Source organism: Zootermopsis nevadensis, unplaced genomic scaffold, assembly GCF_977971745.1.
Source record: "Zootermopsis nevadensis isolate Lab colony 2312 unplaced genomic scaffold, Znev_1.0 Znev_ptg000010l, whole genome shotgun sequence".
NCBI lineage: Eukaryota > Metazoa > Arthropoda > Insecta > Blattodea > Termopsidae > Zootermopsis > Zootermopsis nevadensis.
Window position 1 is genome coordinate 15,110,477 of NW_028259142.1, and position 24,974 is coordinate 15,135,450.

Below are 24,974 nucleotides of genomic sequence, written 5' to 3' on the forward strand. Positions count from 1 at the left end.
ATGGAACTATACCCCACTACCTTGCATATTTATGATGTGATAATTAATTAAGCATGGTGACAGTTTCACCCTTTACTGTTTCCACTCATATAATTTAAACCATGTTGCCCTTAGCTATGTCATCTTGAAGGTATCCAAAGAATTAGTATAATTTTCCGACACTTTTCTCCATTTCATTTTTTAATAAATAATACATAAAATGGTAGAATGATGAAAACGATCTGTTTTGTGCAGCCTGCACACAGTTTTTGTAACAGTGCATTGTTATATGTTGAAAACTTGGTACCTGATGTCAGAAAACGTGTCATGTGGCAGTGAGTATCTTTGTAAGCAACTGTACAGATGAATGAAGAACATCAAATCTGCTGGATGGTTTATGGGATGCTGAAGCAAAAGTAATGTTTCTTGCCAACGACTGATTTTGGTAAAGAAAATTACTGAGTAATGTGTGAATTTGTTTTTAGTAGTAGGCCTAGTTTAGTAACATTTTTAATAAATTTCCATGTTGTTTCTGTAAATTATCTTCCTTTATAATACTTTAGTTTGCAAGTCAGTAAACAAAGGTGAATATGGCCCTGGGTCTGGAAGAGAATGAGAACAGCTATATAGACAGTCAGTTATACATTCTTAACAGATGCTAATTAACTATTTATTTAGGTACCATGAAATGTATTAACTGACTTGTTGCAGCCAAAAGTTTCGGCACCGTAACACCAAAGCCCACCATTGAGAATGTTACTGAGCCAGTTCAATTCACTTGTCTTTCCAACAATTCCTTTTTGTAAAATCCATTGTAGTATTATTTTTCCATTCCCTTCCCTTCCCTGTGTTATGCTATTAACATACCTACAGATTCAGTATTAACAATTGACTGTGTTAGTACTTATGTTCATAAGTACTAACACAGTCAGCTGTGGTTATGTTTGACAAATATAATTAATGGGAATCTGTATTTGTTGAAGTTATGCAGAGAAAAGATTGTCAGATAATACAGTTATTAATTTATAGCAGTTGCTAGCCTTACCATATATATTGAAAATACATATTTTTAGAGATGCAGCCATGAGAGACAAATGTGTACCAAAATATCTTTTGTTGGGCAAATATGAACAGGTGTTTAAATTTAATATACCAAATTTTTTATGCTTCTTCTCCGTGTAGATACTTGCTTTTACAAATACTGTCAGGTTAGATGTATATGACAACTCATTGGTAGGCTACCATTGACACACAGTTAAAAATGGCGTATCTGTAATTCATATAATTTGGTGTTTTCTCCTCAATTCTTAGAATACTGTTCATATTTTCCAGCATGGTGCAGTCACCGTAGCCACTACAAGTGCTGCTGCTGCTGTTATTCAGCCCACACAGCCACCTGCTCTGGTCACACAGAATGCCACAGTGCAGGTATAGCCCTATCTCTGTATCTGGATTTTATGACACAGATCAAAAAATTAATTATCTTTTTTATTCTAATATATATAATATATTATAATGTCCCATAAAACCCATAGAATGTTTTTCTGATAAACACTTTAAGAATATAAAGTCAGATGAATGATACCAATTATACATTTTAAGCATTAACACTAATACTGTGTATTGTATCTTAAATCAGTTCTTAGCAGTCACCACAAAGGATCACTGTACATCCAAAAACTTATCAACATTTGGTGTCTGTTGCATAGCTCCAAACTTGCATGTTCATAGAGTATAAAATTACAGAGCTGGATGATTTGTGTGCATTTTGGTACTGGTAACAAAATTGTAATAGTTACTGCTTTTGAAGTATTTTCCAGGGAATTGTTTAATTATGTTTTTCTTTTGACCATCTTTCTTCATTTGTCAGGAAATGATGATTCTATATTCTTTTTAATAAAAAGCATAATTTTATCGTATACTTGTTTAAGTATGGTGTAGCAGTGGAGCCAGATTTGTTTCTGCTATGTTAGTGATTGGTAGTTCAAGGTTTGTCAGTAGCATTAACTTATCCATTAACATCACTTTGTGCAGCTAGAATTGCTGTGGTTTCTGTTTATCCAATTGTATTTCATAGTTCATAATATCCCTTCCCCCATTTTTATTCTAGTGTGGCATAGGCTAAAAACTAATACTAAGTATGTACAGTACGTGACTGTAATCTTGAGACTTGCCAGGAATGCAGGAAGTCCAAAGTGTTAAAGGCAGACGCTATCTTTCCTCCTTCACCCCACTTCCTCACCCTGCAAGTCTCAAGATTACAGTCGTGGACTATACCTCCATAAAACATATTTGCACTCTAAACTTATAGGATTTCCCAAGAGGACTGTCATGTTGAAGGCTCACTTATAGTTGGTAAGGTTTTGAAACTACCTTTGTGTAAAGACATTCATATCATTGCCATCAGATGGTACCAGATATTCTACTTTGTGAAGACTTGGCATTGAAGTGATCAAATCAAGGTGGATGATGTGTATGTAGCATGCATAGGAGAGATGAAAAATGCATACAAAATATGGTGTACCATGCAGTAAATGTGGTATGTTTACCTATAGGTCTTGAAAATGTGTTGGTAAGGGATGGCAAAAAATGCTCCTTTCCCACAGCCATATGTCTTGTGGTGTAAGATCTTGAAAGTTTGATGGATAGGGAAATTTGGTTTCTGTGAAAATGAAGTGGTCTTGATGAGCATGTTGCACCATAATTTATTGTGGTCTGTTCCTGTGAATGGAAAAAATGCTTTATTTTGAAAACCTTTTTATGAGCATTCATTGAACTCTCAGTATAGTGACTGACTGCAGACTGGATGACGGGTTTGATCCCTGATGGGCAGAGGATTATTTCTCTAGCCTCTGTATCCAGACCGGCTCTGGGGCACACCTACATGGCATATAGTGGGACAGCTTTGTTTTTTTACTTTTTATACATTGCACTCTATGGCCAGTTAAGCCAACAAATATGTAGCAGAACATATGTGCAGTTACAGGAGTGCTTTAATCTTTTCAGCTACTGACTGTTGGGTTGTATTGTAGTTGTCTTTTGAATCTTAGAGAGGAAGACGTACAGATCTGATGTTAAGCTGTGTACTTAGAAGTGCAGTGGCTAAATCTGTACATAAATATAGTTATTGCATCTCCCTTATCTATTCACATACTGTTACTGTTTAGAGCTGTACTGATAAACTTAAGCCCGAAAATAGGATGCCTTCATCACAGTATAAATGGTATATCTGCAGTGCATTATTATTTTTTGCGTATGCTTTAGCTGCATGTACATGCAGCAAAAAGTCAAAGTGAGACTGGACTCAGGAGACACCAACAGCGTTGAGATAGGTAGAGGTGTAAGACAGGGATGCTGCTTATCACCAATTCTTTTTAACCTGTACGGGGAATGGCTTGCCAAGGAAGCTCTGGAGGGAACAGGAGACTTCAAAATTGGAGGAAGAGTGATAAAGACTGTAAAGTATGCAGACGACTTAGTAGTATTGGCGAAGGAAGAGGAGGAATTACAGAACATGATGGACAAGTTAGTGGAAACAGGTAGAGAGTATGGAATGGAAATCAACATTGAAAAATCAAAGGTAATGAGGATAGCACCGAGAGCAGAACCATTGAACGTTGTAATTGGAAACCAACAGATGGAGAATGTGGAGCATTTCAAGTACTTGGGAAGCATAGTCACGACGGACGCCCTATGCACCAAGGAAGTAAAAACAAGGATAGCCATGGCCAAGGCAGCTTTCGTCAAGAAGAGGATACTTCTCACTAGCAAGTTGGGCTTGGAGATGAAGAAGAAAGTAGTGAAGTGTTACGTATGGAGTGTCGCGCTGTATGGAGCAGAGACTTGGACACTCAGGAAGAAGGAACAGAAATACCTGGAGAGTTTTGAAATGTGGTGTTGGAGAAGAATAGAGAAGATCAGGTGGACGGATCGAGTGACCAATGAAGAAGTATTGAGGAGAGTCAACGAGCAAAGAAGCATTCTGCAGGCGATTACACGAAGGAAAGCTAACTGGCTGGGACATATTATGAGAAGGAATGGGTTACTGAGTGATATAATCGAAGGCCAGGTTGAAGGAAAGAGAGGACTAGGAAGAAGATTGATACAGCTAACCGACGACCTTAAACAAGGAAAGAAGATGACGTTCCAGGAATTAAACCGAGAAGCCGAGAATAGGGACAACTGGAGAGCTCTTTTTGGGCAGAGCAATGGACCTGTCGTAAGACAGAACACTTAATAATAATAGTGCTTTAGCTTGCAAGTCTCAAGATTACAGTCGTGGACTATACCTCCATAAAACATATTTGCACTCTAAACTTATAGGATTTCCCAAGAGGACTGTCATGTTGAAGGCTCACTTATAGTTGGTAAGGTTTTGAAACTACCTTTGTGTAAAGACATTCATATCATTGCCATCAGATGGTACCAGATATTCTACTTTGTGAAGACTTGGCATTGAAGTGATCAAATCAAGGTGGATGATGTGTATGTAGCATGCATAGGAGAGATGAAAAATGCATACAAAATATGGTGTACCATGCAGTAAATGTGGTATGTTTACCTATAGGTCTTGAAAATGTGTTGGTAAGGGATGGCAAAAAATGCTCCTTTCCCACAGCCATATGTCTTGTGGTGTAAGATCTTGAAAGTTTGATGGATAGGGAAATTTGGTTTCTGTGAAAATGAAGTGGTCTTGATGAGCATGTTGCACCATAATTTATTGTGGTCTGTTCCTGTGAATGGAAAAAATGCTTTATTTTGAAAACCTTTTTATGAGCATTCATTGAACTCTCAGTATAGTGACTGACTGCAGACTGGATGACGGGTTTGATCCCTGATGGGCAGAGGATTATTTCTCTAGCCTCTGTATCCAGACCGGCTCTGGGGCACACCTACATGGCATATAGTGGGACAGCTTTGTTTTTTTACTTTTTATACATTGCACTCTATGGCCAGTTAAGCCAACAAATATGTAGCAGAACATATGTGCAGTTACAGGAGTGCTTTAATCTTTTCAGCTACTGACTGTTGGGTTGTATTGTAGTTGTCTTTTGAATCTTAGAGAGGAAGACGTACAGATCTGATGTTAAGCTGTGTACTTAGAAGTGCAGTGGCTAAATCTGTACATAAATATAGTTATTGCATCTCCCTTATCTATTCACATACTGTTACTGTTTAGAGCTGTACTGATAAACTTAAGCCCGAAAATAGGATGCCTTCATCACAGTATAAATGGTATATCTGCAGTGCATTATTATTTTTTGCGTATGCTTTAGCTGCATGTACATGCAGCAAAAAGTCAAAGTGAGACTGGACTCAGGAGACACCAACAGCGTTGAGATAGGTAGAGGTGTAAGACAGGGATGCTGCTTATCACCAATTCTTTTTAACCTGTATGGGGAATGGCTTGCCAAGGAAGCTCTGGAGGGAACAGGAGACTTCAAAATTGGAGGAAGAGTGATAAAGACTGTAAAGTATGCAGACGACTTAGTAGTATTGGCGAAGGAAGAGGAGGAATTACAGAACATGATGGACAAGTTAGTGGAAACAGGTAGAGAGTATGGAATGGAAATCAACATTGAAAAATCAAAGGTAATGAGGATAGCACCGAGAGCAGAACCATTGAACGTTGTAATTGGAAACCAACAGATGGAGAATGTGGAGCATTTCAAGTACTTGGGAAGCATAGTCACGACGGACGCCCTATGCACCAAGGAAGTAAAAACAAGGATAGCCATGGCCAAGGCAGCTTTCGTCAAGAAGAGGATACTTCTCACTAGCAAGTTGGGCTTGGAGATGAAGAAGAAAGTAGTGAAGTGTTACGTATGGAGTGTCGCGCTGTATGGAGCAGAGACTTGGACACTCAGGAAGAAGGAACAGAAATACCTGGAGAGTTTTGAAATGTGGTGTTGGAGAAGAATAGAGAAGATCAGGTGGACGGATCGAGTGACCAATGAAGAAGTATTGAGGAGAGTCAACGAGCAAAGAAGCATTCTGCAGGCGATTACACGAAGGAAAGCTAACTGGCTGGGACATATTATGAGAAGGAATGGGTTACTGAGTGATATAATCGAAGGCCAGGTTGAAGGAAAGAGAGGACTAGGAAGAAGATTGATACAGCTAACCGACGACCTTAAACAAGGAAAGAAGATGACGTTCCAGGAATTAAACCGAGAAGCCGAGAATAGGGACAACTGGAGAGCTCTTTTTGGGCAGAGCAATGGACCTGTCGTAAGACAGAACACTTAATAATAATAGTGCTTTAGCTTTGTTAATGCTGTTTGTATTTTTAAAATTGTATCAGTAAGTCTGTAATTTTAATTTGAAATAATTTTGATAAAGGATTTATCTATTAATGATAAGGGAAAAACTGCTTATGTCTCATTGCAGATTTATATACAACAAATGAAAAAGATACATGAAATAAAAAAGTACAGAAACCTTATTTGGAAAATAGATATGTAACAAACTAGATAAGTAGTTTGATTATATTTAGAAGCATTGTTTGTTGAAACAATGACACTAGGTTAATTAATATTCCTGTTGATGAAATGTTCTGTCTTGCAGCGGCATACGGTGGATACTACCAAAGAGAAATGTCGGAAGTTCCTCGCAAATCTTCTGGAACTGTCCAGTCGAGAACCTAAATCTGTGGAGAGGAATGTTCGGACTTTAATTCAAGAGCTGATTGATACCAAGGTGGAGCCAGAGGAGTTCTGTGACCGTCTGGAACGGTTGCTCAATGCTTCCCCACAGCCCTGCCTTATTGGATTTCTCAAGGTGCGTGAATTGCTGTAACCGCCTGGTGTTTTTATTATCATAAAAAATTGTCCACAGACAGTAACAACTTTAGATGGCTGTCTTCTGGATTGCTGCTAGTCTGGTAGACATTTACCAACGTTTTATAGGTCCTTGCTGCCTCCATCATCAGGGCAATGATGGAGGCAGCAAGGACATTGGTAAACTTCTACCAGGCTACATGGCACAACAAGCCAGAAGACTCATCTTCAGACTCACCACCAAGGAAACCTCAAATCCTACTTAATAACAGCTTTATTTCTTTCACCATGTTGCTGTTAGTACTTTTAAATTTGTTGTTAATTTGGTTGTAGATTCTAATTAATTTGATATTAGTATAATTGCAACAGAATGGGAGGACTGACTGTCCTCTGACTTTACATGGACCTACTTTTTGTTCAGGCATCATATTCAAATCTAAGCACCTTCATTGAGGCGAGTGACATTTGACAGAGAGTTGTTTTCACAGTTAATATTAGTACCACAAAGTTTGTATGCTGCATCTGTTGGTAGAGGGGATTACTGGTGATTGTGTACTTTCAGACATTTTGGAACAATCTAGATTCTGGAATGTGGATTTTCTTCTCAATTAGGGAGAGGCACAGAGGGTAGCTTTAGGGACTGACATCTATAAGTCGCTTTGGAAGAAAATTGAAAGTATAGACAGTGCAAAAAATTACAGAAAAATGACACAGATGGTTAGTAATCATTTGTTATAATGTAGGTTCTGGGAAAAAAAGCCCATGTTTTATGCAAGGTTTTCATATGTAACTAACGAATTGACAGTGAGGAAGGACCTTCTCACTGTAATGAAGTTCTCATTGTAAGATTGTTTGGCATGTTTGTTCTATTGTTGTTATAAAATGCAAAAGATCCTGAGGGGTGGGTTCATTATTTTTCACCTTGTGTTATTGTCTTTACTTTTCCATCAGCTAATCACTGTTGTCTGTTATTGTCTGTTGTCAGTCTCAACATTGTAGGTTTTGAAATTTTGCTGTACCTGTGAAATGTAAGTGAATTCTGAGTGTGTATAGGATAACATGTGGTTTGACTGGTAATGTTTAAAATTGAACATATCCTGTAAGTGGAATTTTTAGTTAGTGCTTAGTGAACAGCGAAGTTTTACGTTTATTTTTACTGTATTGCGAAGTTTCCATACTTTACTTGCAGTATCATTGTATACATGATTGATTTTCATTATAATATTGGAAGCTCCAGATGTTGCTGTAAAATTGAAATGTAATTTTATAACAAAAGGGCATTTATATAAGTGATTACAGTGAAACCTCGATGAATCGTTTTTGGCAGGGGTGGGAAATAAAAACGACGAATACGGGAAAACGATAGTTGCGGGAAAGCATTAAAATTTTTAAAAAAAACAGTGTTTCTCTTTCAAAGTTACTTCTTTTTACCAAAAAAGTCTTTAATGTACAACTGGTTTGTCAAAACTTTACGTTTTAGGCCAAACAGAGCCCTTTCCACGTTCAAAATGTTTTCCTTGTCACGTTCACTAATATTACGCGCATAAAAGAACGACTTCACTTTTGCCAATGCTTCGGCAAAACTCGGCACAGCTTCGGGCTCGCATTCGTCGCCTTCCTCTGCCTCACCACTCCCACCCCCTTCGCGGACAATAACAGGAAGAATGGAAATACTATTACTGCCGAACTCAACGAAACGTAGCTGTACCACTGAACCACTGGAAACGAGATGAACCAGAAGAATGAAAAGTGTCGCCCGCCTTTCCTTTGTACTTGTAATAAAAGCATTTATGAAGAAATTCACAGTGCACATGCCATTTGGCATCGCTGGAACGAAATATGAGTGCACCCTAATTAAACTCATAAAATTTCTGACAATGAGCACTGCCATTCACTCCAACCATCACCCCTGCACTGCTGACCCCTCATTCCAAAAGAATCTGTGCTGGTTGGGCGACATACCAGGTTACCACTAGTGCGTATTTCAAAAACATTGTGCCTCTTTCGGTATTAATTTATCTCAAAACCCAGCATTTTAATTTCTCAGAAACGATCATTGCGGGAAAATTGTGGGCCGGGACTAAGATTTTTGAACGATTGATGCGATAAAACGATAGTTCGAGGAACGATAGAAGCGGGAAAATGTAACATTATTTTATATGGGATGTATCCGGTACCCAACAAAACGGATGATGCATCCGGGAAAACGATAGTTCCGGGAACGATGGATAGAGGTTTCACTGTATATTGAAGTTAGTCTGTAACTCTGTAATTTTATGTTGTGCTTTAATTAACTTGAATGTCAGGCATTATAATAACAACAATAACAACGACAATTTGTTTTTATAAATTGTGTAAGGAGTTTATGACTGCTGGTTCTGTCTGTGTTGTGACACATTTTAATTATTTGTTACAGAAAAGCTTACCTCTTCTCCGCCAGTCACTTGTTGCTAAAGAACTTGTGATAGAAGGCATTCGCCCACCCCCTCATCATACTGTGGTTTTTTCACTACCGAACTCTGCTACAATGGTGCCACAACTACAGGTAAGTTACTGTTCCAAATTCTCAGAATGCATATTTGAAAGGTGACATCAGGCATTACACTGGCGACAGTAATTTCTTATCATTTACATTTGTACTAAGAGTGTTTTTTTGGGACTCTGCTTTTTGTATGTATACTGTTCCTTGGTATACATTCAGAAAATCTTTTCAGAGAGTTGAATCAGCAAGGAAGCACTGCATTTTGACATGAGTATTTTGGTCTGTTGGTCTTATAGCATTCCATTTCATACAGATTTCTGCTTACACCACAAAGATCCCTTGATAACAAGTTTGTAAAGGAATTGAAGCTACTGATCCACTTTCTTACATCATTTCACATCTTACAGTCATGAAGAGAGTTGTAGAGGACTGGATTGGACTTCTGTGACAAAATGTTGGGTTTGATTTCAGCTGAATGTTGTATTTTTGTGCCTTTCCTTTCACTCGCCTCTGGCAAATGCTATGAATGTACAATATACCAGGCCATGTTAAGATGCCAGCCATCATTCTCTTAATGAGGCAGCTCCCACTTCCGAATACACTCCATCATTGTTGAGGCAGAGGCCAGGAAGGTAGAATGGACCATATCTGGATGTGTTAGGCACAACAGTGTGAAAAGTGCTTGCCTTTGTAAGGTGATAGGACTCCTTCAGGATTTTATGGGTCATCAAGTTAATCAACATTCTGTCATAGAGTTAGTCCATTAAGTTAATCTGTTTTTGTCTCAGCATTTGTATCATCCAGTAGTCTTTCAAGAGAGTATCCATATCAGCTGTCTTCGTATTGTGTAATAATTAAAAATTTATTTTTGTAGTCTGTGGTCTTCAAATCAGTAGACAAGTTATATCTCTTGTTTAAAGTTTTTCCATGGAATCAATTTTGAGTTTTCTAAAATTGAGAAGAGTGTATGCTGCTGTTGTCACAAAATTGTAATCTTTGAAGCCGTTTTTTATCATAATAGTTTATTCTCCAAAACTCAGTCTGTTTTTGTCTTATTCCATTGTCAAGATTTCACTGCTATGAAGGAGAGTGTGAAGAGCAAGTTGTACAATGTTAGTCATGATGGTTTTGAACTAAATTTGGTTTGTGTGTGTTGTTTAAATGTTCCAGTATGTTCACAAAATTTGTGATTTTGGACACTGTCTTTCTCTTCTTGATATGTAATATTACAGTCTAGGTATGTGAAGGCGATTATTTGTTTCAGTATTGTATTTTATATTCTACTTCATAAAATTCAAGCCAATTTAATTGCATAAATTGCTTCAAAATTAATGCACAGTAATGATAGCATGACAAAACTCAGATTCAATCATGCTGTTTGCCACTGGCTTGAGTACTCGTGATAACACTGATGAAAATGCCGAAAACTAAATGTGAGTGGGGAAAATGCTGTATGAACAGAGTGATGAATGCAGTTAGTAACTGTAGTCTGCAGCAAGTAAAATAAAGTTTAAGAATTTTGTGCCTGTTTGAAAATTTAACTGTTTTGTAATGTGGTATGTCAGACTGCAGCGTTTTCTTCATGGATCTGCATTCGTGGTGTAAAGTCATTGACTATTTCCACTAAAGCTGTGGACTTCTGCATGGCATGAATGTGGTATGTTGGAGAGAGCATGCATACATGGGTTAAGCAATTCTGGTGGTGTGGGCAGTTGGGATCATGGGCAGACAGTTGCTGCATGGTGTACACAAATTGAAAATATGTTTTTGTGAAATGTGAGATTTAAATCTGTTTAATTATTCAATGACTGTCATATGCCAGTGATTGGTTCACTGATGCAGTATGATTGTGTTTGATGTCTGCTGTCATAAGTTGATTTGTTATACACAAGTTTGAGTGTTCAGTATTCTTTGGTCTTTAGATCTCTGACTTTTTAGACCTATTCTGATCACTTCTGAGTACCTATTAAAGTCACTTTGTCAGTCTGTAAGCATGAAATATCTCAAGGACATTGAATACATTTTCATGAAATGTGATATTGAGGAGTGTATTAAAATGTGTCAGCTCATTCCAATTTTCATTGAAATCTACAATATTAGGCACATTATGTGAAGACCTACATGTAATCCTGTATGCTGGGAAATCTCCAGGCTGCCTTGGATACCATAGTTATGTAGTTTAACAATCAAAGGTCAGATTCTGGTGAACAAGCCAGTATTATGCTGTGTGTACATGCCCTAACTTGATTCCTTTTTGTGACATCGGCGAGGTTTAAACCTGGTATTCTTTGAATGGTGGTGGTTGGTTCTGATTCTTTGGTCATTTAAATAACACTCCTTTGTCTGCATATGTTATGTGGTATTGAATCGAACATGGATAGCGAATTCAACTCTAAAGGGTTCTGACAGTAGTGGATTACGCGTGAAATTATTCATCGTCTGGACTTTTTTCATTGTCCTTGTTTAAAAAGAAGAAACCATGACATTTTGGAAACTGGGCTCTGTTTCCTTCTTCAGGTGAGAGGTACCTACTCAGTTGGATCTGTTAGATAGAGCTAGTTTCCATCACTGAAGATGGAAACAGAGCAAGTTTCTGAAACGTTGTGGTCTCTAATTTTAAACAAGGACGATGATTAAAGTCCAGACAATGAATAATTTTATGGAGAAGTTCTGCGTAAGGCAGTGGTCATAATCTCTAAATGTACTGCCCCATTATTTACTTGGAGGGACTGAGGAAAACCATTAACCCTTTTTCAGGATACTTGTTAATGTGTCAGATGTGTTGCTGTTTTGGTTACTTGCCCACTTTTTATCAGTTATTTATAGCTGGAAATGTCAACTGCATACATATAGCTTTGCATGCATTTATCTGCAATGATGGAAATGGTTCACCATACAAGATATTTTTGATTTGTTTGGCACAGGAGAATCGTTAGAAGTATCCTTAAACTCATTCTACAAGTTAAGTAAGAAAGAGATTCCAGGTAGTGTTCAACAATGAACACTCATAAAAAAATTTCATTGCACTTCAACTGTTGAAAGATAACTGGTGGACTGGCACAAGCAAGTTACAACATTACATGACCTGCGTGGGCTATTGCTTAGTCATAGTGATATTGTGTGTTTATTAATCCAATCAAATTGTGTTAAATTGCCATATTTTAATATGGGTTGCGTAACTTTTTTATCACTGAATGTAAAATACATATCCATTTAAGGTGTATAACTTAATGTGAAACATGGTTTTAAAGAAAAATAATTTTTTACTCTAGGTAGTGTAAATAGCTTTGTAATGGTATGTATTTCAGCAGTGTGACAACTGACTACTGGCATTCATGTTTTTCTTTAAATTGAAGAAATACTGTGTACATTAATACTTATATCATATCTGCCATAATACTGAGTCACTCAATTTATCACATTGTTAGAGCAGTTTGAACATAATATTACTGCTGCAGTTGAACATATGTGGTTCTTGTAGTTCTTGCAGTTCATCTTCGTACAACTAGTTGCTAGTTTTGTTGTCTAGCAACACTCTGCCACACTGCAACATTGTTTCTGTAAAAGAACTTTAAAACAGTGTTTTCATTCACTATCTGTGTCTCCTTCACTGCGGCTTTTCCCTGCTCTGGGGGGGACCCTATTTGCTATCATGGCAACATCACTATAACTTTTTACCGTAAAAAGTGTAGCTCTGTAATGGCTAGTCCCAGCAAAAATTACAACACATAGGAGACTGGAAACACGAGTTGTTCAAACTTTTCCCTCTACATTTTTCTGTATTTTGCCAAACAACTATGTTACCTTATGATACCAAACTTATGGGACAGTCTGTATATGTATTGGTTGTTACTGTATTCGTTGTAAATATTCCAGTGTAAAAATTTGTAAATAGTTTTTTGCACAATGGACTGTTCTTCAGAGAATGGGGTCAAGTTTCATGTGGTGATATAGAGAATCATGATTGATGTTTGTAGGTGTTTATCATTATGACCTAGGATTTATGATTTGTCTGTGCTAATGATGTCCATACAGGGGGAATTTGCAACATGCAGAAGAGGATATTTTTGTCAGCAAATTAGCATTTACTGCAGTCATCAGCCTTTTTTTCATGTATTAGTTGATGTTTAAAATCAACAGCTGTTGTTTGTCACTTGTTTCTTCTTCCGAGTTATTATGTCTTCATTGCTTTTATGGAATATCCTGAACAACTTTGGGCCTTCAGTTGTTAAGTAATTCTAGACCTGAGTTATTTGAATGCTACTTTACTGTACAACTGTGTATTTCATGAACTGTTGTCATATTGGAATAGGGGATTTAAACCTGTATATTGTGGGGTTGCCAACTGAGCTTTAACTCTGGGTTTTATTGTTTAGGGGTATGCTTCTGTGACACACAACTTATAGACACCTATGTAAGCCATGATACATGTGTTATAAAGATTAATTATTCTGAAGTTGTGCCGCCATAATTGTTGTACTTCGATAAAAGTGGTATAATCAGTTCTTACATATGGTTGGCATATATTATTTATGTTATTCACGTGTCCTTTGATTGATATCGGCATAATATTCTGTGTGTTTGGCACTTTCATTATTATTTGAATTCTTGAAGCAAAAACTGTTATGTGTAAGCATAGAGGAAGGAGGGGTGCTGGCTATGCATTTTGATCCAAGTGCTTTGATAAGTTAGAGCAGAGAAGTACTGGAGTAAAGCTGAAGTGAGCTCATCCTACACTTGGAATGTGTACTTCTCTGGATGGAACATAATTGGATGGGATGAATATTTCGTGACCAAAGTACAGAATAGGATTTGAGGTTTTCATGGTGGTGAGTTTGAAGATGGCTGTCTTCTGTGTTGTGCCTCGTAGTCTGGTAGAAGTTTACCGACGTTTCAGAGGTCCTTGCTGCCTCCATCATCATTGTCCTGATGATGGAGGCAGCAGGGACCTCTGAAACGTTGGTAAACGTATACCAGACTACATGGCACAAAAACCCAGAAAACAGCCATCTTCAGTGTTCAGAATTTTATGCACTTTGCTTAGAAACAACCTCAGGTTATACTTGTATGTACCAGTTGATAAAAGACTTTGATTTAGTATTGTATAATGCAGCAGAAGATGTCTGATTCTACTGCTGTAATTTTTCTTTGGTGTGTGCTACAGAATAGTTAGGGGGCTGCACTGACAGCCAGTTGCAGTGTACAGTGGGAGAGGAACCGTACCCAGACACAGAGATCTGAAGGGGTTAAAATGGTCAGATAATTAGCAGAATGTGTTCATGTGGAGGCAGGAAATGTGTCCAGTGTTGAATGGAGTTTGGTTGGCAATATTTGATTCATAGTATTACATGTTTACCGTTTTGTATAGTAAAGGGCTGGTGAATACATTCTGTGTATTACCTAGTTTCACTCATAACTTTATGCAACACATCTGCTTGCAATGTGTCATTCTGAAACAGATGTAGTGAAGTTGATGTAAATTCCCAATTAATATTGAAGTTACATGTGTAAGTCAAAATTTTCACATTGTAGAAAGCCTCATGCAGCGTCACTCACTGTTCATTCAAGGACAGTTGTTTTGATGTATGTGTATCTTGTAGACGCAGCTGAGGCCACAGACACCGACAGGTCAACTTAGACTAATGACACCAGTGAATGCCTCCACTCAGAGTGTAGGAGTAACGACAATACCTCGCCCTGGTCAAACAATACAGCACCGACTTGTTACGGTGAGAACAGCATTTTGAAACAAATGGTACCAATTTGCTAGTAATTTGGCATCATACCACAGTTGTTAACAATGGGTGAGCTACAGTATTACTTAGTCATTTTTATACTTTTACTTTTTCCTTGCCTTAAATTTTGTGGTCAGTAGGAATTATAAATTCAATGTCTGGTTCCTGGGGAAGTTAGTGTCATGTGTAAGGTAGGTACTTGTGTTAGAAGTCTGTAGAATTTTATTATAGTTTTTTTAGCAGTCCAATGCTAAAAGTGTGTGTTGCTATGTCCAACATCTCAGTGTGTGATTTGCAGGGGAGGCTTGTGTAAAATGGCCTACCCACATAAGATGGTCATTTCCTCTTATTCTCTTAATGGTGTTGCAATTAAGTGGACTAGATTCCTGTCACATGTGCATTAGTGTATTAAGTTCTCACAAAGAGAACTCTTAATACAAAATGTTTTATATGACAAAAGCTGGTTTCATGATACTTGATGTCAGTTATGTACATAGTATTTTGCAGATTTTAATTTATAATGTATATGATATGACAAGTGTAAGAGTGATTGAATAAACAGCAGACATTAAGCTAAAATGTAGTAAGTGATTAGATATGGTTGCATTTCTTCATTACCATCCTATACTGGTGTTCAGTTTTGTAAACAGAACGTACAGAGGGATGTTTTTTCCTGGTGTTTTAGTAAAACAGACATTTTATAAGGTTTCAGAAATGTTCACTTTTCAAGAGAACGTAACCTTTTAAACAGTGCAAAGAAATATACAAGTTCACTTAATAATGACTTCACCTACTGGTTTCTAGTTAATGCCATTAAAAGCAATCAAAGTAGAGTTAAATGTTGGTTTAAGTAGACCATTTTTTTGTGGGCCTCCCCTACACTTCTGCTTTGAGTATGTGACTTTACAATTGTACCAGTTGTACGGACCATACTTCATTGCATGTTGTTATGTTGAAAAATCTGTCACTGAATTTATATGCTGTGTCGTCAAATATAATTTTTAGTTTCATTTTATTGATTTTAGTATTAACTCTGAAAAGGAAACTTCAGAATTCTAGTTCCTTATCACCCCGCACATGTCTGACAATGTTTAAACATGACTAAAGCATAGTGTTACCACCTCAAAACGTTTTCAGTTTCTGAGATTTTTTATCACTCTGTTCAGAAAACCAAAAAGAAATTTTGAAAGGTCATATGAGTTATAATGTTGATTTGGTGTGGCAGGTTGTTGGGACTATGTAGCACTGAACAAAGATAAAATTATTTTAAACAGAACTTATAATTAATGTTAACATTCCACTGCATTATAAATATGTAAACTCTAAAATATTCAGATTACCTGATCAGCTGATGAAACCTAAGATGCGTCAAAATGTGCAGATTTCCCAAGGTTGACTGCATATAACAGGAATGAAACTCGTTTTTGGAGACTTTGGCCTAAAATCAAGGAGGTGGTTACCCTATTAGTGTATACTGTATTTGTAGTGCTTTGCTCTTTAGCCATTTTCAGTCCTAAAATATACCATCTTCCAGAATATGTTTTTTTTACAATATAAATATAATATTTTAACAAAATCAGGAAGTTGATTTTTAAGCTATATTTCCAAGTTTTGAAACATGGTAAAAAGGAAAATAAGAGTGACATCGGGAATGGGAATTGTTTTGCTGTAGATTTGGCAGTAGTGTAATACAGTTTGGTATTGTTAATTTGAATGCTGAATACTGTTCAGAAATGTTTGTCAGTTTGGTATATGTGCTCACGATGAAGTATGAAATTATGAGTTAACAGTGTGAACTGAAACCACTCATATTCCCTCTTTTTCAGGCAGAAATTAAATTTATTTAGTCAACAATTACCAGATCCCAGATATATTTATATTCAGTGTTTAAATTTACAACAAACAATACCAGTTGCTGTTCCGATGAAAGCTTTTACTTCTTTCACTTTGTCTGTTATAACAATCAAAATTGGTTATTCCTAAACATCTTTCATCTTCAGAATTAATTCTCTGATTTGTAAATGATCCCTATCAACTTTGTATAGTTTTCCAAGAAATCTTTAGACATCAGCAAAGTTTATATACCGGTTTGGCTGACAAGCATTCTTCTGATTTGTGACGAATGACTCTTGGGCAACAAGCTGCGTCAGGTGGCTGAATGGTGAATGAACCATTTCTTTCGCCAATGTTTCGAGAGCCATCTATGCTGTCATCCTCAGGTTAGCTGCGAAACAAAACTGGCCCTATGTAGTGCGCTCACTGATGGGAACTGGCGGTGGACGGCAGGTAGTAGCATCGTGTATTTTTGTAAATGGTGGCCCATCTGTTGCTTTGTTTCGTGCTGACCAATAGGAACTGGCAGACGAGGCTAAGTGCTCGCTCTTGCTGACCAGTTCCCATCGGCGAGCGCACTACATAAGACCAGTTTCGTTTTTTAGCTGCCCTGAGGTTGAGAGCAGAAGTGGCCCTTGAAACGTTGGCGGAAGAAATGGTTCATTCACCATTCAGCCACCTGACACGGCTTGTTGCCCAAGAGTCTCTCATCAACTTCAGTCACTGTGAAAGCTTCACTTTATACATATTTATGATGTTTGTTTAATGCGGTCAGTGGTTTGATTTATATTGCAGAAATTTGCAATTGTGATGTGTTTTCTGACACTGTTAAACACCTAAGGACAGAGCTGTGCATCAGCAATCCAGATTGGTGTCTGACATGACTTGGCATGTGATGGGATGGGTCGTCATATGCATGTGGTATGGTTGAGGTGCATGTTAGAGGTTTCCAAACTCAGAATTGATGTACACCTAACCTGTGATTTGCAAACAGTTAATTTCACTTCAGTGCCATGGACTTTCTAATGCTTTAATTTCTAATTTTTGAAACACTTTTTGCTAGAACAAACTTTTGAGTCATTCTTAAGTGAATATACTTAGTTCTAAATTCCTACTTACACATATTTTATGGTCATAAAGATGGCTGTCCTCTGGGTTGTTGCAACGTGTGGTCTGGTAGAAGTTTTCTGATGTTCAGGAGGTGCTTGTTGCCTCTGTCATAAGCAAACTTTTACCAGACTACATGGTTCAGCAACCCAGAAGAGAGTCTTCATACTTCCTGTCATAAGAACCTCTTATTATCTTCTGGCCTTGTTTGGTGCTGTACAGCCTCTATACTTGAAACAGAGTACTTAAATAACCTAAGATTCAATTACAATCATGGGAGGAATATAGTGGTGACTACATAATTGAACATGTATGATACAGTTAATTGTATGATCAGTTTGTATGGCAACCAATATGCAAATAAGGAACTTGCATTCTGCATGCTAATAGGGATGAGCTGCATGCAGAGCAAAGTCAGGGTCACTGTTACTCTCCTTCATTCACTTTGTGCTTCATGAACTGCAAGTAAGTGGACATATGCATGTTTTCTGCTTTTGAATAAAGCTGCATTTTAATTTTTGAAAGCTGGAAGTAAAGAAGAATATAGTTAATAAAATCTTCAAGAAGTTTTTATTGAGTTGAGTCATCGTGAAAGCTTTTAGTATTATAAGAATACAGTGTTTGGAGATAGAATTTCTCTAAGCAAATTATGATTTGAAGAGTGGGAAATGTAAAGACTGGAATTTGACACGGTTTACAGACTTAACAGACAGAAGAAGAGTGTCTGCTTTACTTGGTGAGAATAAGGGGTTTAATAAGCTCTTTTATCAAGAAATTTGTCTTATTTGAGATATGAGAATATAAATGTAAATTTAACTGTAATAAATGATAGCTCTTTAACATTGACATGTACAGGAAGAACAAAAGTGTAATGGACATGAATATGCTTGACTATTGATTATGCTTTATATAATTTTGTTTGTTTTGGGGAGGAACGTTTTTGTTACAAATGGGAAGGAAATAAGCCAAAATTTCAAAAACAAGTGCAGAATACTTGCAGTGGTTTAATAAAATGGATTAAAAAATGAAGAAATTGAAAATGTGTAGCACACTCAGTAAAACAGTGTTGTGTAGGTATTAGTATAGTGTTGGATCAGTGTATCAAGCACATACCTGTCTGAAATGAAAAATTTTCATGTTACTTAGGATCCTGTTAGGCGGGAAGAAGACAGCAGAGAAACAGGTTTTATTGATATTGACAATATTTGTTGAAAGTTATTTGACAGATTTATCGTTGATCTGTATTAGACAGTTCACACTGAATATTACAGATGAGTGGTTATAGCACTATTGCTTCATATTTAGAAGTCCTGTATTCAGATCTCAGCCTTGAAACTGTCCACTGAGGTTCTTCATGGTATCCTCAGACCCTTCTGGCAAATGCTGTGATAGTACCTTAAAATAGTGTATGATCATGTCTTTCCATATACTGGGTCTCCAATTTATGAGCTTACGGTCTTGCTTACATTGCGTTATCGGCCGCTGCTGTTGACGAAGGCGGGACTTGTACGCGTGAGTCACGGGCCAATCATTTTCGGTGCCGCTAGTAACAGCGAACTACGAATATTTCTCGTCACTAATACATGTTATTACATTAATTGTTTTTACCTTAAATCACAAAAAGAAAATATTCGACAATTTCCCAAGAAGACCTTCGTTGAGTATTTCGAAACATGTTAACGAGATGTGAAACTTGCTTGCAAGCACAAGGAAGTCACTTTAAACAGCACTTCGTCAACAGCAGCGGCCGATAACGCAATGTAAGCACGACCGTAAGCTCATAAATTGGAGACCTGGTACTTCCTTATAAATTAATCATCCACTGATATACAGTGTGTTTTCTTGGAAGGAGGAATCAAATTATGAAATGTTATTGGGGTGATGTTTATCATTTAAAAGGAAAATGAGTTATTTAAAAAAAACCCAGGAAGTACACTGTAATCCTTGTTTGGTATGACATGAAGAAATCATTTTAGTAAATGCTTCCAATATGTTTACCATGCATGCCTGATGTAGTTCCAGTAACCAGTGGTGAGTTCTTTTTGTTTTCCACATTTTGAACAAAGTTGATAGTGAAATGTATATGTAATATTGTGTTCCCTCTGGACAAACAAGTAAGGGCGTTAGGAAGGATAAAGTTGTTGCTCAAAAGACATCCTGCTTTGTTTGGTTTAGTTTCTCTAACATACAGAATCCTGCTGTCTAATTCTCATTTTCTTTTATCTTGCAACATTTTAGTCATAGTTGTACAATTTATAAATTTGCTTTGCCCTTTTTATCAGCCATTTTAATTTGTTTCTGAGAGCAATGGACTTCCTGGAATTTATATAGGTGTCAGGCGACTTTTTGTCAGTACTTCACAATCTTATTCGTGAAGTCATGCACATTCAAAAATTTCATGTGAATATAGGTCCAATTCAGAACTATGTATGTATGAAATTCAAGATGATTTGAACCTTACATAGAACTTCAACGTCATTCATGTGTCTTACAGCATTGAAAATCTGATGTATTTTGTCTATTCTGTTTACTATGCATTCATATACCATGTTTTTATTGTCACCCAATACTTGGAAATCTAGGGGGGAGTGAGGTGCAGGAACTGCAGTGTCCCCATCTGTGGACCACCACAACAGTCTGTTAGGGATCTGCTCATTGAGATACTCTGACATATCACCCCATCACACCATCTATAATCATGTTTTGTGTTGTTCATGTCGTCATTAATTTCTGCCCATTGGTCTGTAACCATTGAGAATTTGGCTCATGTTCATATGACATTTCTAACTGTGAATGACCTCAGGAATGAGTTTCTGAAGTATGAACATTAAGACTCCAGACACTGTATATTTTCTGTAAGAGGTTTTATGTTGTTATTTGGAATAATTGCTGAAGTTTGTTATGTGGCTCATGGACACATTAAAGGTTATTCAGACATGCTTTCATAAATTTATTTGTATTTTTTGTAGGGCTATATCCTTGCTGTAGTTCAGATATATTGCAGGTGCTGTTATATCTTTGATATCAATTTGAGAATGGGAAGTGCTTTATTAACCCCTTCAACATAATGGTTTCTCAATTAACTATTTACCCTTGAATTTTGCTTCTTTGTAGCATATTGAAATGAGTTCTGGGAAGAATTTATGATGTTTACTTTTTTAATTGCTTCTGTCTGTATTGTGAGGCCAGACAGAACTGTAAATTATAACTGCAATTTAGTGATCCAGTTCTTTATATAATCTCTACTAGTTCAGATTTCCATTATATTAAATTTGCCAGAAGTGACTTAAAAATTTTGTGTGGTCACCATATTTGTGGTCATAAATATGTAAAGAATATTTCATCCAGAATCTGTAGGTCTGTTTATGATCTATCACCATACAAAATTTTGCACATTTAGGTCCAATATTTAATTAATTTTCACAGTCTAAAAATTACTTTAATTAAAATTGTATAGTTAAAATAAATCCACTACATAAAATGTCAGGTTCCTGCATTAAGTTTTGTTAATGTCACTCTCAACCCAGAAGTTTTGCGTGGCTGCTGTAATGTTGGTATTACTTATGGCTGGAAATTAAAGAAAAAACAATGATGCAGTCTCTTCTTGTGATTGACGTTCATATTGTGTGTAATGAAAATCATCAGTTGGTTCATAATTCATTGATATAGAGAAATACACATGGTTTTTGTACACGTGGTGACATTCGTAACTGTGTAGTTGGCTACAAACAGGTTTAAGGATCAAATCAAGTTGAACAGCATTTATGCTGAGAAGAAAGAAAAGCTGAAAAGCTGGAAACCAAGTTTCATGGCATCATGAAGAAGTTCTGTTCTCTTCTACTTTTTTTTGACAAGGGTGTCGGCCACATGCTGTGTTTTATCACACAGTTAAACAAATGAGGCATTTATTCTTTTATCAAAAGAACTTGGCATGGAGAGGGTCTAACCAAGTTATTTTATTTTTTCATAAAGACCTGTCTTGACTGAATATTCAGAGCTAAATTGCACAATTTACCTTGTTACCTCAGAATATTTTAAACCTGGAACACTCCTTCCGTACAGTAAGTTGGGGAACAGCTTTCTTGTCATATAACATAGTAGCACTCCTTACCTGCAAGTGGAATTCCCACCAGGGGTGTCTGCAGTCATTCATGTATTATATGTCTTTTTATCCAAGGTATACTAAAAAAATAAATGCAGCTGTGTTACCATTGGACATCTGACATCAGGGAGTAGTGGTCTTGCATTTGTCAGTGATTATTTTTGTTGCTGTGGATACAAACTTGGTGTGTTTCTTGACCGGCCAGAGTGAGTGCTGCTTTTTTCACTTGTCTTATGGTCCCTTATTTTTGATCAAGTAGAATTTTGTAAATGTGGGGCCCCTTCCATACTGAGTTGTAATTCATTGTCGTCAGGTTAATGAGTGTGAACAGAATTCCACAGAGACCAGGGATTGTTATTTAATCAGATTCACAGAGAAAGATAAGAAGGGGGTTAACATTTGACTAAGTATATAGTTTTAATATATGTATTTTATTTGCTTCATACTTTAAAACCCCCCACCCCCCACCCCACCCCTAAATTCAGTATATGGTGAGGCTTTTTGGTGTAAAGAACTGTGTATAAAATGCTTGGCCAGCTTCCCAGGTTCTTATTCTAAAGCCCTTACTCTGTTACAGTCTGATGGTTGTCTGGGGTTACATTCATGAAGGTGTTAATGTGGGCACACACAGTAGTGATGATGTCTGTCCTTGCAGCCTGTGAGAACTCCAACACCAGCAGCTAGAATGGTGACGACAGCACCATTACAACCTCAGTCTCCAATTTCAACAGCAGCACCTACCCTTCCGTCTCCAGCACCACAACCAGTGAAAGTTACAACTCCGTCGCTCCCCACCCCTGCGCTTCATATAAGACCTCAGGTGCAACAGCAGCAGCAGCAACAACAGCAAACACCTCTGGCACAGACAACAAAAGCACCTTTCCCAGTCCACATCAGACCTTCGGCAACACCAGTCCATGTGAAAACAGCGGCTACCAAAGTGTCTACAGCGGCAAAACCACCTGCTCCTTCGCTTCTACCAAAGCCATCTGCAAAAGAGAAAGAGAAGAAGTCTTTCTCATCTGCAGGATACACGTATGTCACTTTCATGTTTTGTTTGAAAACATTTAATTGTAATTACCAGTAAAGTGATTTGATGACATGTTTTCTCTGTTTATGTGACGTTTAGAAAAGCATTTTGTTTTAATGTCAGCAAAAAAAGATGAAATTGCTTATATAAGTAACCTGTACAGTTTATTGTGAATATCCCTTCCACACAGACTGAAGCTTTCAGAATGCCTGTAGCTTCATCAGTTTCACTTGCAGTCCAACATATTTTTCTTGGGTTATGTTACTATAAATGCAAAATTGAAAACTTTCATCCAAATTAATAAACTATTAATTGCTTTCAGTACTATCATATAGAAGAAACACTGAACATCATAGTGGAGTGGTTAGCTCTCCTGCTTCATATTTGGGAGGTCCCAGGTTTAAATCTTTACCCTGGAGACCAGCTATCTTGACTGAGGTTTGTTGTGGTTTTCCTCAGTCTCCTCAGGCAAATGCTGGGATAGTACCTCAAATTAAGCCATGCCCGCTTCCTTTCACATTCTTCCTCTTGTCTGACAGTATATAGTCTAGATATGGAAAGCAATGTTAAATATACTATAAATGAATATAGAAGAAACATGACATTACAACCCAGCATAAGTGAGTATGAACAGAGCATCTTAACAGCTTCATGGTTGGTGTCATTGGAAATGGTTCTGTCTGTCTGTCAGAATTCTTACAGTTGAAGTACTAATGGTCCACAGCCTATGAAGGGTAAGATTCTTAGTACTGGTCCATTCACTTTAATTATTGTCAGATGATTAATATTTCCTACTTCTGTTAATAACCCAAACCCCATGAATTAAAAAAATCATGCTAGAATAAAGGGTAATGTGAATACAAAAAAACTTGAAAATAAAACTTGGAGGCACTCGATTGAAATTATGCAGGATAGAGCACCAACACCCACAATTGTATTCTGATCCACATTTAATTTTCTTTGTCATCTTTTGAATTTTGTTTCTGGATATCTGAGTTTTGTAATTTGTACCATCATTACATAACTCCATTATATTTAGGTGGTGTGTTCTGTTGCAGAGGAGATGATGATATCAATGATGTGGCTGCGATGGGTGGTGTCAATCTGGCTGAGGAGACCCAAAGAATATTGGGTTCCACAGAATTTGTAGGGACACAAATACGGTCTTGTAAAGATGAAATTTTCCTCCATGCTGTGCCTCTACAATATAAAATTAGGCAAATAGGTAAGTTACAGGAGCAGGTTGATATGTTGATCTTCTGCTTCAGCCCACAAACTTTAAGTTGAAAACAACAAGTGTTGTGATAAAATGTATGCTATTTCCTGCTTCCTGTTTTGGAGGCATTTGTCATCCATTGATGTTGCCATCAAGTTGGTTATCTTATGACAGAACCCTTCCCTCTCCTCCCATAAGCTTTCCTCTTATATCTATTTCCAGTCTTTTCTTACTGTGTTTGCTCTGTTTTATCATCTTTCAGTTGGACTCTTCTACCTTATTCAGATTGTGGTCCAAATTAGGTGGTTGTAGACATTTTAACCTGAATAAAGCACAAACTTGGTTCCTAGGACTGCCACAGTAGCTAGGATGGCCTGTCAGAAATCCTGAAAAGGAAGTTAAAATATTGTGGTGAATCTGTTATTGGTTATGCATATCTTAGTGCATGTGATTGTACAAAAACTTTGGAAGATACTGACTAAAATTTACTATTGTGCATCATTTTCAGTTTATGTAGCATTAAATAAGAGACAGGGTCCAGTGGAGGGCTTTGGTTAATTCGGTGATAACCTTCAGGTTCCATAAGCCATCTAGTTGGTTAGTTAAATAAGAGATGATCACAGTACTCCAAGTGACAGGCATCCCATTTGCACTTGATCATGGAATCAGAATTGCCCATACCCATGTTCTAGCACATATGTGCTATACCCT

General features: G+C 37.1%; 1 protein-coding gene across 2 annotated transcripts in view; it reads left to right on the forward strand.

Annotated features, from left to right (window-relative positions):
• The window catches only part of LOC110841516 (TBP-associated factor 4), a 46,155-nt gene that overhangs the window by 9,563 nt on the left and 11,618 nt on the right, over positions 1 to 24,974 (forward strand). Inside the window, exons 3-8 of one of the 2 annotated variants that reach the window (XM_022087141.2) lie at positions 1,312 to 1,407; positions 6,547 to 6,759; positions 9,175 to 9,303; positions 14,841 to 14,969; positions 22,673 to 23,052; positions 24,106 to 24,272. In XM_022087141.2, the coding sequence (XP_021942833.1) occupies positions 1,312 to 1,407; positions 6,547 to 6,759; positions 9,175 to 9,303; positions 14,841 to 14,969; positions 22,673 to 23,052; positions 24,106 to 24,272 (1,114 nt within the window). The remainder of the gene's footprint in view (positions 1 to 1,311; positions 1,408 to 6,546; positions 6,760 to 9,174; positions 9,304 to 14,840; positions 14,970 to 22,672; positions 23,053 to 24,105; positions 24,273 to 24,974) is intronic. The other variant, XM_022087142.2, reaches the window with a different exon arrangement.